The 16,352-nt window shown below is 44.6% G+C and overlaps 1 protein-coding gene across 1 annotated transcript in view; it reads left to right on the top strand.

The window, feature by feature from the left end:
- tg (thyroglobulin) overlaps positions 1-16,352 on the top strand; it is a 532,338-nt gene that overhangs the window by 38,861 nt on the left and 477,125 nt on the right. The window contains exons 9-10 of the mRNA XM_068032631.1: positions 7,796-8,904; positions 14,557-15,150. Of these exons, the coding sequence (XP_067888732.1) occupies positions 7,796-8,904; positions 14,557-15,150 (1,703 nt within the window). The remainder of the gene's footprint in view (positions 1-7,795; positions 8,905-14,556; positions 15,151-16,352) is intronic.

Here is a 16,352-nt window from a genome sequence, read left to right as displayed (position 1 = left end):
AAAAATATCCAATCCAACACGTATCCAAGCAAATCACATATGATCCAACGTAGTCATATTTGTGCTAAATACAAAAAACAAATAACAGGAAATTTCTCTTCACACAGAGTGTGGCCAAGAGTTGGAATGGGTTGTCAGGAAATTGGTTTAGGCTATTTTAGGATGAGCTGGATCAGAAGGAGTATGGTAATATAATGGTTCTGTTATTGCCCTGGACCTTGTAATAGACAGATTTTTGGTCTCTCAGGGAATCAAGGGATATGTCGAGTGGTTGGGAAAGTGGAGTTGAAGCCCTAGATCAGCCATGGTCATATTGAATGGCAGAGAAGGCTCGATGGACCAAATAGTCTACTCCGGCTCCTATTTCTTGTGAATCGAGAGGACATGAATTTAAATCCCAGCATAGCAGTTTGACAATTTGAATTCAGTTTTGGAGTTGTCTAGGTGGACTTCCAGAAGGCATTTGATGAAGTTCAGCACAAATGATTATTACCAAAAAGTGTGGAATTGGAGGTAACTTTGTGACAGGGGTTGATAATTGGTTGGGAGGTAGGAGACGAGATGAGGGCCGAGATTTTATGCTGGCAACGGGCGTCTCGACGTCTGGAAAAAGTGAGGCCAAGAACCCCATGTCGCCTCTTCTCCGGAAGGCTTGCTGAATCTAATGCCAATCAGGAACTTAAGTGCACAGCGGCGGGCCTTCTATGGGATCAAGGGCCCCGGCACCGGAAGTCCTGCCCTCGGAGAGTTGCCAGCCAATCAGAGGCTGCCAGTTCTTCCACTGAGCAGTGCCATCACAGAGGCACTGGCTACTGCAGAAGAAGCAACTACCCAAAGCCCGCGAGCATCGCTGGACCCAAGCCACATGTAGGTCAGGGTGGAAGGGGTCTTGTGGGGTTGGGGTTGATATGTCTGGATATGCACCTCAAGTGCCGTAACCTGCAGGGTGACGGACCAAATGCTGCAAGAGTTAGTGTTAGGTATTGACCAGTGAAGGTAGGTTTGTGGTAGACTGTGATAGCGAACCCCTCAGCACATTTCTCAACTTTCCTTGATATACTAGTTGAGAAATCTGCTAACTTAGGGGTTCACTACCACGGTCTACCGCAAACCTACCTTCACTGGTCAATACATGCGTTGGAATTCTTACAGTTCCACATGCTATAAGACTGGCCTTATCGGCAACCCCGTAAATAGGGCCCGAGCCATTAGCTCACCATGCAAGCTTGATGCTGAATTAGGGTGAATCAAAGACATCCTGCATGACAATGTCTACACTGATAAGATCATTTCTTGCTGCATATTGTGCAAACTTATGAACAGGTCTAAGGCCGTCATTTTTGGCCCTGAAAAGTGCCCAGTCTACCTCAAATTACCCTGGAAGGGTAATGTATCCCAAAATTTTGAGCAACAGGTTAAGCTAGCTGTTTCATGCTGCTGTTATGCAGTAGCAACAGGTGTGGTGTTCGCCACTGACAGGATACTGCCGCCAAGCCAAAAGGATGTCCTGCCTATCACACAAATGAGTCATGTGATATATGAATTTCAATGCAAGTGTCATGCTAGGTATATAGGCCGTATGTCCCAAAGACTGGCGGATCGTATCAAACAACGTGTCCCTTCCGCTGTTCGCAATGGGCAAGGTACAGGCCATACCCAACCAGCCCGTGCTTGCAAAACTCAAAACACGGTGTCCAACATTAGATGTGATTCTGCGATTGAACATTTGCTAAATAGTCCACAGTGTGCTAAGAATTACGCTGACAACCAATTTAAGATTGTCAATAGGGTGGCGCATTTGCATGTACTAGAAGCTACATATATGAATACACAGGGCCCTGTTCTTTGCAGACAGAAAGAACATATACAAACATTGTGCCTGTTTCAGCTAAACAAAATAAGTGACAGCCATTCGCTGGTTCATTCCTCAGGGCAATGCCTTGACCAATCAGAATCAAGCTGCCTGGTTTAAATTTCAAACAAAGCTTGGCAGTTAACTGTCAGTCACCGTAAACTGGTGCATTCTCCATGGCAATGCCTCTCCCAATCAGAGTTCACTTGCCAACGCATCAGCACTCTCTTCTCATGCAGTATAAAGTTGTTGTTTTCCCTTACATTGGTATTCTTGTGGATTGTCCCGATGAGTGCAAGATGAAAAGCTTTGACAACATGTCTCTATTTTCAGCAATACTCAGATTAATACACAGGTTAAGTGGGCAAGGGGGCAAATGGAGTATAATGTGGGGAGGAGTGAGGTTATTCACTTTGGTAGTAAGAATAGAAAAGCAGAATATCTTTTAAACGGAATGAAACTTTGAAAAGTTGGTAGTCAAAGAGACTTGGGTGTACTTGTACAAGGAACCTAGAAAGTTAGCATGCAGGTGCAGCAAGCAATTCCGGAGACAAATGGCATGCTGACCTTTATTGCAAGGGGATTGTAGTACAGCAATAAAGAAGTCTTGCTACAGTTATCTAGGGTTTTAGTGACGCCTCACCTGGAGTACTGTGCGTGGCTTTGGGGTCCATGTTTATGGAATGCCTTAGAGGCGGTGCAGCGAAGGTTCACTAGATTGGTTCCTGGGATGACAGTCTGATTAAATTGGGCCTATATGCTCTGGAGTTTACAAGAATGAGATGATTTAATTGAAACATACAAGATTTTGAAGGGGCTTGACAGGTGAGAGGTTGTTTCCCAGGCTGAGGAATCTAAAACACGGGCAGAGTCTCAGAATAGGGGGTCGATCATTTAGGACTGAGATGAGGACAAATTTCTTCACTCAAAGGGTTGTGAATCTTTGAAATTGTCAAAGGATTGTGGATGCTTCATCGCTGAGTATATTCAAAGTTGAGATAGATTTTCGTCTCTCAGGGAATCAAGGGATATTGTGAGTGGGCAGGAAAGTGGAGCTGAGGCAGAAGATCAGCCATGATTGTACTAAATCGTGGAGGTAGAAAATATTATTGAGGACCAGGCTGAAGATAGTATGTCCAGAGGAGAAGTGAAAAGCAAATAAGAGAAGCAAAGAGAGAACATGAAAAGAGATAGACAGCTAGTATTGAAGGAAATCCCCACATTTTCTATCGGCATATAAATAGTAAAAGGGTGGTAAAAGGAGGAGTGGGGCCAATTAGGGACCAGAAAGGGGATTTAAACATGGAGGCAGATGGCATAGCTGAGGTATTAATGAATACTTTGCATCTGTCTTTACCAAGGAAGAAGATGCAACCCAGGCAGTGTTGAAAGAGGAGTTAAGTCAGACACTAGAGGGGTTTAAAATTGATAAAGAAGAAGTATTAGATTGGCTGTCTGTACTTAGTGGATAAAGCACCAGGGCCGGATGAGATGCATCCAAGGATACTGAGGGAAGTGAGGGTAGAAATCGCAGAGGCACTGGGCATAATTTTTCAGTCTTCCTTAGACTCAGGGGTGGTGCCAGAGGACTAGTGAATTGCAAACGTTACACCCTTGTTCAAAAAAGTGTGCAAAGATAAGCCCAGCAACTACAGGCCAGTCAGTTTAATTTCGGTGGTGGGAAAACTTCTAGAAAAAATAATTAGGGACAAAATCAATAGTCACATGGACAAATGCGAGTTAATTAAGGAAAGCTGGCATGGAATTCTTAAGGGAAAATCATGTTTAACTAACTTGCTGGAGTTTTTTGAGAATGTAACAGAGAGGGTTGATGAGGGCAATGCTGTTGATGTGGAGTACCATGGACTTTCAAAAGGCATTTGATACAGTGCCACACAACAGACTTGTGAGCAAACTTGTAGCTCATGGAATAAAAGGGACGGTAGCAACATGGATATGAAATTGGCTGAGTGACAGGAAACAAAGAGTAGTGGTTAATGGATGTTTCTCGGGCTGCAGGAAGGTTTGTAGTGGAGTTCCCCAGGGAACCCACTTGTGAAAGGATCGAGAACGAGAGGGCACAGATTTAAAGTATTTGGTAAGAGAAGCAAAAGTGACCTGAGGAAAAACTTTATCACGTAGTGAATGGTTAAGGTCTGGAATGCGCTGTCTGAGAAAGTGGTGGAGGCAGGTTCAATTGAAGCATTCAAAAGGGAATTGGACAGTTACGTGAAAAGGAAGAATGTGCAGGGTTATGGGGCGAAGGCAGGGAAATGGAACTGAGGCAGTTGCTGTTCCAGAGAGCTAGTGTGGACACGATGGGCCGAATGGCCTCCTTCTGCACTGTAACGATTCTGTGATACAGCAGGCCCGAGAGGCGGCATGGTCTGCTGCTGCTCCTATTTCTTTCTATGTTCATATGTTAGTTAGAGCTACCCCATTCAGGAACAAATCCACTTATTGCGACAAACAGCTGTAGAAATTTGGAACTCTATCTCCCAAAATGTTGCGGATACCAGGTCAACTGGGGCTTTCAAGTCTGAGGAAGAAAGATATTAGTTATCTTTTTTTCATTCATTCATGGGATGTGGGCATCGCTGGTTGGGCCAGCATTTATTGTCCATCCCTAATTGCCCTTGAGAAGGTGGTGGTGAGCTGCCTTCTTGAACCGCTGCAGTCCATTTGGGGTAGGTAGACCCACAGTGCTATTAGGAAGGGAGTTCCAGGATTTTGACCCAGCGACCATGAAGGAACGGCGATATAGTTCCAAGTTAGGATGGTGTGTGACTTGGAGGAGAACTTGTAGGTGGTGGTGTTCCCATGCATTTGCTGCCCTTGTCCTTCTAATTGGTAGAGGTCACGGGTTTGGAAGGTGCTGTCTAAGGAGCCTTGGTGCATTGCTGCAGTACATATTGTAGATGGTGCACGCTGCTGCCACTGTGCGTTGGTGGTGTAGGGAGTGAATGTTTGTAGATGGGGTGTCAATCAAGTGGGCTGCTTTGTCCTGGATGGTGTCGAGCTTCTTGAGTGTTGCTGGAGCTGCACCCATCCAGGCAAGTGGAGAGTATTCCATCACACTTCTGACTTGTGCCTTATAGATGGTGGACAGGCTTTGGGAGTCAGGAGGTGAGTTACTCACCACAGGATTCCTAGCCTCTGACCTGCTCTTGTAGCCACGGTATTTATATGACTAGTCCAGTTCAGTTTCTGGTCAATGGTAGGCCCTAGGATGTTGATAGTGGGGTATTCAACGATGGTAATGCCATTGAATGTCAAGGGGAGATGGTTAGATTCTCTCTTGTTGGAGATGGTCATTGCCTGGCACTTGTGTGGCGCGAATGTTACTTGCCACTTATCAGCCCAATCCTGGATATTGTCCAAGTCTTGCTGCATTTCTACACGGACTGCTTCAGTATCTGAGGTGTTGCGAATGGTGCTGAACATTGTGCAATCATCAGCGAACATCCCCACTTCTGACCTTATGATTGAAGGAGAGGTGATTGATAAAGCAGCTGAAGATGGTTGGGCCTAGGACACTACCCTGAGGAACTCCTGCAGTTATATCCTGGAGCTCAGATGATTGACCTCCAACAACCACAACCATCTTCCTTTGCACTAGGTATGACTCCAACCAGCAGAGAGTTTTCCCATTGACTTCAGTTTTGCTAGGGTTCCTTGATGCCATACTCAGTCAAATGCTGCCTTGATGTCAAGGACAGTCACTCTCACTTCACCTCTTGAGTTCAGCTCTTTTGTCCATGTTTGAACCAAGGCTGTAATGAGGCCAGGAGCTGAGTGCCCTGGCGGAACCCAAACTGAGCGTCACTGAACAGGTTATTGCTAAGCAAGTGCCGCTTGATGGCACTGTTGATGACACCTTCCATCACTTTACTGATGATTGAGAGCAGGCTGATGGGGCAGTAATTGGCCGGGTTGGACTTGTCCTGCTTTTTGTGTACAGGACATACCTGGACAATTTTCACATTGCAGGGTAGATGCCAGTGTTGTAGCTGTACTGGAACAGCTTGGCTAGGGGCGCGGCAAGTTCTGGAGCACAGGTCTTCAGTACCATTGCTGGAATATTGTCAGGGCCCATAGCCTTTGCAGTATCCAATGCTTTCAGTCGTTTCTTGATATCACGCGGACTGAATTGAATTGGCTGAAGTCTGTGATGCTGGGGACTTGAGGAGGAGGCCGAAATGGATCATCAACTCGACACTTCTGGCTGAAGATTGTTGCAAATGCTTCAGCCTTATCTTTTGCACTGATGTGTTGGGCTCCCCCATCGTTGAGGATGGGGATATTTGTGGAGCCACCTCCTCCAGTTGGTTGTTTAATTGTCCACCACCATTCATGGCTGGATATGGCAGGACTGCAGAGCTTAGGTCTGATCCGTTGGTTATGGGATCGCTTAGCTCTGTCTATCGCATGCTGATTACGCAGTTTGGCACGCAGATAGTCCTGTGTTTTAGCTTCACCAGGTTGACACCTCATTTTGAGGTATGCCTGGTGCTGCTCCTGGCATGCCCTCCTGCACTCTTCATTGAACCAGGGTTGGTCTCCTGGCTTGATGGTAATGGTCGAGTGGGGAATATGCTGGGCCATGAGGATACAGATTGTGGTTGAGTACAATTCTGCTGCTGCTGATGGCCCACAGCGCCTCATGGGTTCCCAGTTTTGCATTGCTAGATCTGTTCAAAATCTATCCCATTTAGCATGGTGGTAGTGCCACACAACATGATGGAGGGTATCCTCAATGTGAAGGCAGGACATCATCTCCACAAGGACTGTGCGATGGTCACTCCTACCAATACTGTCATGGACAGATACATCTGCGACAGGCAGATTGGTGAAGATGAGGTCAAGTATGCTTTTCTCTCTTGTTGGTTCCCTCACCACCTGCCACATACCCAGTCTCACAGCTATGTCCTTTAGGACTCTGCCAGCTTGGTCAGTAGTGGTGCAACCGAGCCACTCTGGGTGATGGACATTGACGTCCCCCACCCAAAGTACATTGTTCCCTTGCCAGCTTCAGTGCTTCCTCCAAGTGCTGTTCAACATGGAGGAGTACTGACTCATCAGCTGAGGGAGGGCGGTAGGAGGTAATCAGCAGGAGGTTTCCTTGTCCATGTTTGACCTGATGCCATGAGACATCATGGGGTCTGGAGTCGATGTTGAGGACTCCCAGGGCAACTCCCTCCTAACTGTATACCACTGTACCGCTGCCTCTGCTGGGTCTGTCCTGCCAGTGGGGCAGGACATACCCGGGGATGGTGATGGCAGTGTCTGGGACATTGTCAGGTATGATTCCGTGAGTATGACTATGTCAGGCTGTTGCTTGACTAGTCTGTGGGACAGCTCTCCCAACTTTGGCACAAGCCCCCAGATGTTAGTAAGGAGGACTTTGCAGGGTTGACACGGCTGGGTTTGCCGTTGTCTAAGCATATCAGTAGACATATCAGTAAACGGGCGGCACAGTGGTGCAGTGGTTAGCACCGTAGCCTCACAGCTCCAGGGACCCGGGTTCGATTCTGGGTACTGCCTGTGCGGAGTTTGCAAGTTCTCCCTGTGTCTGTGTGGGTTTTCGCCGGGTGCTTCAGTTTCCTCCCACATCCAAAAGACTTGCAGGTGATAGGTAAATTGGCCGTTGTAAATTGCCCCTAGTATAGGTAGGTGATAGGGAATATGGGATTACTGTAGGGTTAGTATAAATGGGTGGTTGTTGGTCGGCACAGACTCAGTGGGCCGAAGGGCCTGTTTCAGTGCTGTATCTCTAAATAAATAAAAATATAAAATATGGAGCGAAAACAGGTAAATGGAGTTGAGGTGCAGATCAGCTATGATCTAATTGAATGGTGGAGTAGGTACAAGGTATTGAACGACTTACTCCCATTTCTAATGTTCCTAAGATTCAACTCTTTCAATTCCAGGGAATGATAAAAGCGGCTGTAAGTCGGAGAGAAAACGCATGCTGTCGCAACTTTTCTATGGACCTGTTGGTCACTTCAGTCAAAACAATCTCTTTGCTGTTCCTGCATCTCTGAGTCCAGCGCTGGAAAAGATTGGCGAGTCTCTCAGCCACTGCAGCCCAAATCTGAAGGAACTGTTTGTAAAATCTGGTTTGCTGCTTTCCATCCCTCAGGTTCTGGATCTGAACATTGGCCAGGTTGACCTTGAAGTGATTCTTAGTGAGTTTGTGCAAGGAACGTTCCTATCTAAGGATTTAGCATTCACTGCTCTTCAGTATTCAGCGTCCCCCAAATTCTTTGTTGAAAATTTGTTTGGAGGCAAATTTCTGAAAAATGTGGGTTTATTCAATTTCACTGGAAGTCTGGGGAGCAGGGGAACCTTCAATTTCAGTAAGTTCTTCCAGCAGATTGGTTTAACAGGAATGTACAGTGGAGGAAACTTTGTAGAACTTGCCAAATTGTTTTCACCCATCGAAGACTCCTACTTCTCCAAAGGAACATCAGAATTCTCCAAGGACACCTTCAACTTGAACCAGACAATTGAGGACAATTTTGGGTGGGCAGTAAATTTGCAGGAGAACCAGAATATTGTAAAGCTGATAGCATCTCTGTTTGAGCGTCGGAACGTCCTCACAACATTGCATGAAATCATCACCCTCTTTGGTACAGATGACGATAGCTTTGCTGAAACAGTCCAGCTAGTTTTAAGAAGTACCAGAGTTGGTATCTGTGACCATCAGACTTCTAACCTCTTTCTTCCAAGGTGCACTGGGGATGGACAGTATGAAGAAGTCCAGTGTCAAGCTGGAAACTGCTGGTGTGTAGACGATCAAGGGATGGAGGTTCCAAACTCAAGAATCCAGGGTCAAAGGCCGCAATGTCCTACAAAGTGTGAGCAAGAACGTATAAGTTCAATAGAATTAAAAGGACGCCAACCAGCAGGATCTGATGTGTTCATTCCTTTATGTGGAGATGATGGCAGTTATCAGCCCATGCAATGCGATGGAATGAACTGCTTCTGTGTGGATCTGCAGGGTAGGAGGTTACCTGGAATGAAGAAACCAGCTGGAGAAGGCATGCAGTGTAAGTTCTGACATTTTTGTTGCACTCTATATGTTGAATTTTGTTTTTACATAGGATTACATCTCTGGGTAAAGAGGATTTTTCTGAGTACCCTGTGTGATTTCTTAGTGACTATCTTATATTGATGGCCTTTAGTTTTCCTCTTCCCTACAAGAGGAAACATTCACACTATATTAGCTCTATCAAAACCTTTCAGAATTTTAAAGACCTCTATTAGGTCACCCCTCAGCCTTCCATTTTCAAGAGAAAAGAGACACAGTCTGTTCATCCTCTGCTGATAGGTATACCACCGCATTTCTGGTATCATCTTCATAAATCTTTGTCCGCCCCTCTCCAGTGCTTCTATGTCTTTTTTATGATATATCGACCAGAATTATGCAGAATACTCCAGGTCTAACCAAGGGTCAATACAAGTTTAGATTCACTTGTTTATTTTTCAATTCTCCCCCTGTAGAAATAAAGCCTCGTGCTTGGTTTGCTTTTTTAAGGTAATTACTGTGTCATTACTTTTAGTGATTTATGTATTTGTACCTTCTCATCACTTTGCTCCTCTACCCAATTTAGATTCTTATTTTCTAAGTAATATGCAACTTCCTTATTTTCCTTGCCAAAATGTAAGACCTCATATTTATCTAGGTTTAAATTAATTTGCCAATTATGTGCCATACTGCAAGTTTATTTATATCTACTTGTAATTTGTTGCAGTCCTCCTCAGTATTGGCTCTCAATGCCTCACCTCCCCCCACACCTCCAATTTGGTGTCATCTGCAAATTCAGAAATTGTGTTTTTGATTGCCAAATCTAAATTGTTAATATAAATTGTGAATAACATAATCAACCATACTATGAAAGAGGTAAAGGTTACTATATTCCATATAGAACCATAGAAAAGTTACGGCACAGAAGGAGGCCATTCAGTCCATTGTATCGGTTGAAAAAACTAGCCCCCCAATCTAATCCCACCTTCCCGCACTCGGTCCATAGCCTCGCAGGTTACAGCACTTCAGGTACATGTCCAGGCACCTTAGGAATTGAGGGTTTCTGCCTCCACCACCATTCCTGGCAGTGAATTCCAGACACCCACCACCCTCTCGGTGAAAAAGTTTTTCCACATGTTCCCTCTAATCTTTCTACCAATCACCTCAAATCAGTGCCCCCTGGTAATTGACCTCTGCACTAGGGAAAACAGGTCCTTCCTATCTACTCTAGCTAGGCCCCTCATAACTTTATATACCTCAATTAAGTCATCCCACAGCTTCCTCTGTTCTAAGGAAAACAACCCTAGCCTATCCAATCTTTCCTCATAGCTGCAACTTTCAAGCCCTGGCAACATTCTTGTAAATCTCCTCTGTAGTCTCTCCAGAGCAATTATGTCCTTCCTGTAATGTGGTGACCAGAACTGTACACAATACACCAGCTGTGGCTGAACCAGCGTTTTATACAGTTCCAGCATTACATCCTTGCTTTTGTATTCTATACCTCGGCCAATAAAGGAAAGCATTCCATATGCCTTCTTCACCACTATATCTACCTGTCCTTCCACCTTCAGGGACCTGTGGACATGCACTCCAAGGTCTCTCACTTCTTCTACCTCTCTCACTATCCTCCCGTTTATTGTGTTTTCCCTTGCTTTGTTTGCCCTCCCCAAATGCATTACCTCATACTTTTCTGGATTGAATTCCATTTGCCATTTTACCACCCAATCAACCAAACCATTGACATCATTTTGGAGTCCACAGCTATCCTCTTCACAATCAACTACATGGCCAATTTTTGTGTCATCAGCAAATTTCCCAATCATGCCTCCCACATTTAAGACCAAATCATCACTATATACCACAAACAGCAAGGGAACCAACACAGAGCCCTGTGAAACGCCACTGAAAACTGCTTTCCATTCGCAAAAACATCTGTCAACTACTACCCTTTGTTTCCTCTCCCTGAGCCAATTTTGGATCCAACCTGCCACATTCCCCTGTATCCCATGGACTTTCATTTCACTGACCGGTCTGCCATGTGGGACCTTGTCAAATGCCTTACTAAAATCCATGTAGACCACATCCACTGCACTACCCTCATCAATCCTCCTTGTTACTTCCTCAAAAAAATAAATCAAGTTAGTATGACATGACCTTCCCTTAACAAATCCATGCTGACTATCCCTGATTAATCTGTGCCTTTCTGAATGGCGGTTTATCCTGTCCCTCAGAATTGATTCTAACAATTTACCTACCACCCAGGTCAGACTGATCAGCCTATAATTATTTGGCCTATCCCTCGCACCCTTTTTAAACAATGGTACACATTCGCAGACCTCCAATCATCTGGTACCTCGGCTGTATCTAGTGAGGATTTGAAGATGATCCTCAGTACATCCGCTGTTTCCTCCCTAGCTTCCTTTAACAACCAGGGATGCAATCCATCCAGCCCTGGCAATTTATCCACTTTCAAGGATGTCAGACCCTCTAGTACTTCCTCTCTCATCATGCTTATCGTATCTAATATTTCACACTCCTCCTCTTTAACTACAATCTCTGCATCAACCCTCTCCTTTGTGAAGACAGAGACAAAAAAACTTATTAAGAACCCTGCCCACATCTTCTGCATCTATATATAAGTTCCCTTGTACATCTCTGATAGGCCCTACCCTTTCCTTAGTTATCCTCTTGCTCTTAATGTACTGATAAAACATCTTTGGGTTTTTCTTGATTTTACCAGCCAATAATTTTTCATGTCCTCTCTTGGCTTTTCTAATTTCCTTTTTTACTTCACCCCTGCACTTTTTAGAATCCTCTAAGCTTTCTGAAGTATTTAAATTTTGTGATCATCATAAGCTTTCTTTTTCTGATTTAACTGACCCAGTAAGCTTCCAGATAACCAAAAGGATCTAGTTTTGGCAGTACCACCCTTTATCTTTGTGGGGACATGGCTACACTGTGCCTGTAGTATCTCACTTTTGAATGCCTCCCACTGGTTTGCCACTGAGTTTCCTTTAAGTAGTTGTATGCAGTCTATTTTCGCCAGGTCAGTTTCGTAAAATTTGCCTTCCCCAATTTAGAACGTTTACTCCTGTTTTATCTTTGTCCTTTTCCACGATTATGCTAAAACTAGCTGTATTATGGTCACTATCTCCAAAATGGTCACACACTGTTACTTCATCCACTTGCCCAGCATCATTTCCAAAGACTAAATCTAGAATTGCGCCTCTTCTCGTTGGGCTTGTTACGTGCTGGCTAAAAAAGTTCTCTTGAATGCAGTTCAAGAATTTTGTCCCCTCTGTGCCCTTCACACTGTTTGTATCCCAGTTGATATGAGGGTAGTTGAAATCCCCAACTATTATTGCCCTATAGTTTTTGCACTCAGAAGTGTGCCTACATATTTGTTGTTCTATCTCCCTCTGACTATTTGGGGGTCTATAGTACACTCCTAGTAGTGTGGCTGCCCCTTTTTTATTTCTGAGCTCCACCCATATGGTCTCGTTTGATGATTCATTTAGCATATCAGCCCTCCTCACAGCTGTTATTGATTCCTTAACTAATAATACCACCCCTCCTTTTTTAAATCCCCCTCTCTATCCCGCCTGAAAACTCTATATCCAGGGATGTTGAGTTGCCATCCTTGCCCTTCTTTAAGCCAAGTTTCCGTTATAGCAATGATATAGTGTTTCCATGTGTCTATCTGTGCCCTCAGCTCATTGGTTTTATTTACTATACTCCTTGCATTTAAATAAATACCCTTTAACACTGCCAAATTCCTGTGCTGCACACTGTCTTCCAGAGTCACATGCTAATTTTCTGCCTCCCATGTCCAACCCTGATATTGTGCTACCTAAGACTGCACTCAGGTTCCCATCCCCCTGCCAAGCTAGTTTAAACCATCCTCAACAGCACTAGCAAACCTTCCTGCAAGGATATTTGTCCCAGTCCTGTTCAGGTGTAGACTGTCAAGGGTAACAAAGTAGTTTTCCAATAATAGTTCACACTCAGCTTGAGTAATCTGTTCCTGCAGGTTATCAGGATGAGCGATTTGATTTGCCGAGTTCTCTCCAGGTCGGGTTTTATACCACCTTCACTTTCATCACCTGGACAGCAATCTGAAATCAATGGGATGAAAATCAGACAGTTTCTACAATGGACTTATGATGTGCTCCACAAATTAAATTGAAAATTACTGCCAATAATATTTAGAAACAGGATCAGAAATACAGCATTTGGTCCAAAAATTCTGACCATTACTGGTAGATTTCAACTCCACCTATTCACCTATCCCTCAAAACCTTTGTTCCTCAGATACATAAATGGAATCACACAGCATAAAAGGAGGTTTTTCGGCTCATCGTGTCTGTGCTGGCTCTTTGAAAGAGTTATCCAGTTAGTCCCACTACCCTAACCTTTCCCCATAGCCCTGTACATAGTTCTCTCTTAAGCACGTCGATGCTCAAGGTTTTCCCCAGTACAGTGGAACCTCTGCCATTGGTCAAAATGGAAAAACCAACTTAGTGGATAACATGAAATGGTGGATTAATGAAAGCCACATACCCCAGTCTTGTAAAGGAACATAACTGTAAAACCATAAATTTAAGACATGATTCATGTGATAGAGTGCTTCCTTGAGGAGTCAGAATTGTGGGCTGTGCAGGCTGGAAATAGGACAACACCTTTATTCTCTGATTCATGCTCACCTCAAACGCAAAAAAAAAGTATTAGTAAAAGTGACCATGGAACTGTTGGATTGTTGCAACAATCCCAATGGATTTACTAATGTATTTAGGAAAAGAAATTTGCTAATATGTCAGCCCTGGCTCATATGGTAACAAAAGGTTGTGGGTTCAAGTCACAACTGCAGAGATCTAAACACCTACCTAATCTAGGTTGACACTCAAGTGCAGTACTGAGGCAGCACTGCACTGTCAAAGGCGTCGTCTTTCATGTGAGGCATTAAACTGAAGCCCCATCGGCCCTGTCAGGTGGATATAAATGGTGGAAATGGTGCTATGTGAAGAGCAGAAGAGTTCTCCCTGGTGTCATGGCCAGTATTTATTCCTCTTCTAACGTCATTAAAACATTACCTGGTCATTATCTTTGCTGTTTATAGGGTCTTCCTGTGTACAAATTTGCTGCCAGATTTCCTACATGACAACTGAAACTACACTTCAAAAGGTACTTAATTCACTGTGAAGCACATCAAGATAACCGAAGGTCATGAACGTTAATACATAAATGGAAATTCTTTTTTTCTTGCTGTTCTTGCTTGGACTAGCCTATATATGGCTCCAGTCTATAATAAAAGCAAAATACTGCAGATGCTGGAAATCTGAAACAAAACAAAAAAGTGCTGGCAATACTCAGTAGGTCTGGCAGCATCTGTGGAGAGAGAAGCAAAGTTAATGTTTCAGGTCTGTGACCTTTCATCAGAACTGACTCCAGTCTTATGCCAATGTGGTTGACTCTTGACTGCCCTTTGAAGTGTCCTAGCAAACCTCCCAGTTAAGGAAAACTAAGAATGTTCATTAAATACCAGCCTTGGCCGTGAAGCTCACATCCTGAAATTGAACTAAAAGAAACTCTTCTTACCAGTTACCTAGTTAAGCAAAGCCTGGATATTATGACTGGATAAGAAGACAGATAGTTTAATAGTCTTTTCCTTTTCCAGGTCCCAGTGCTTGCCAATTGACGGCAGCTGAGATGTTTATAAAGACGATTAAGATGCTGCTGTCAGAGCCAAGCTCATTCTCAATGCCTGCGGTCTACATAGCTCAGTGCAAAGAAAACGGAGACTGGCGACAAGTCCAGTGTGATGGCCCACCACAACAGGCCATTGAATTTTATCAGCAGTGGATTTCTCAGAATAATGGAGGCCAGGAGCTGCCATTCACTGCCATCTTAAATGAAGTCATTGGATACTGTAGGTCATCTCATGCTTCCAAGAGTTTTGAGGTGTTTGTGAAGGAACTCTATGACAAGGAGCATCAGCATGTCTTTTCAGTGTTCTCTAGATTCCCAACCTTCGATTCTATTTCTGCTGATGATTTTGTAGCAATTGTCACATCCGAACCAGGCACCAATAGCTTGCTTAACCCCTATGTGTTTTGGCAGTTGTTGTTTGGTACCGTGATGCACTATCCTGGATCATACTCTGATTTCAGTGTGCAATTAGATAACTTGGAGCTGCGGAGATGCTGGTGCGTTGATGGAAAAGGACAACAGCTGCCGGGGACAAAGGCTGAAATAAGTCGATTTCCACAATGTAAGCAATGCTTTCAAATGTGTTTTGTTCATTCCATCTCTCCCTTCCCTCCTTAACTTCTCTTTCAGTCCTTCTCTCTTTCCTGTCTCCCTATCCCACTCTCTCACTGCCCACCGATGGCTCTCCCTTGTGCTGCATCACTAGTCTCCTTATAGGTGAAATTGGTTTTCGCCAATAGCACGAGACGTTCTCATAGTGAATCAATAGCCCATTTTATACCAGGCTAGATTTTACAAAATCAAACATTGTGTAAAAGTGGCTGCTGATTCACGATGAATGCATTTTACGTTAATGACAAAGAGCTTTTTTTTATTTGTTCAGGGGATGTGGTCATCTCTGACTTGGCCAGCATTTATTGCCCGTCCCAAATTCCCCTTGAGAAGTTGGTGGTGAGCTTAGGAATTTTAGAGAAGTGGAGGTGGGGTGGGTGGGGGGGGGGGGGGGACGGGGGTGTGTGGTCAACTCTGCGTTTCTAGTGTTGGGGGGGTGGGGGGGAAGGGGTGACCTCTTCACTTTGTGCAGTTGTGGGGGGTGGTGGTGGGGGGGAAGGTCAATGGAAGTGTTTTTTGTTGGGGGGGGGGGGGGGTGGGTGGGGAACAGGCCGGCCATTTATTTTCTTTGTACTGGGTGGAGGTGGGGGCAGGGTTATGGGCCAAAAATGAATTTACAGTGTGTTGAGTTTGGTGGGGGGGGGGGTGGTGGGGGGGGGGGTGGCGCGGTGGGGTAAGGACTTCAACTGTTCAGGTCTGGCAGCCCTTTTAAAATGGCACCAGTGCCTGCGCAGAGGCAGCTGACGCTGTTGCCAGTGTCGCTGAGCCTGCCCCCACCATGCAAGATCGCGGCGGCACGGTGGCGCATGCGGGACGCCATTTTTTTTCACGCACCTCCGCTCCCATACATCAACTCCACTTTCTGCCTTTCATTCACATCCCTGACAACCCGACCTAGGAAAAATATATCAGTCTCAGCCTGAAAAATTCAATTGACCCAGAATCCACAGCCCTTAATGACAGATTTCTACTACCCTTTGTATTAAAACATTTTTTTGATACAATCCTAAAATTCCCAGCTCTAACTTTCAGATTGTGTCCCCTTGTTCTGGATTCCCTCACCGTAGGAAATATTTTATCTGTATCTATTTTATCAAATCTAGTTATTATTTTAAAGAGCTTGATTAGATCTCCCCTCAGCCTCCGAATCTC

This window comes from Heterodontus francisci, chromosome 5 (genome assembly GCF_036365525.1).
Source record: "Heterodontus francisci isolate sHetFra1 chromosome 5, sHetFra1.hap1, whole genome shotgun sequence".
Classification (NCBI taxonomy): Eukaryota; Metazoa; Chordata; class Chondrichthyes; order Heterodontiformes; family Heterodontidae; genus Heterodontus; species Heterodontus francisci.
This window is presented reverse-complemented; position numbering and strand designations above follow the sequence as displayed.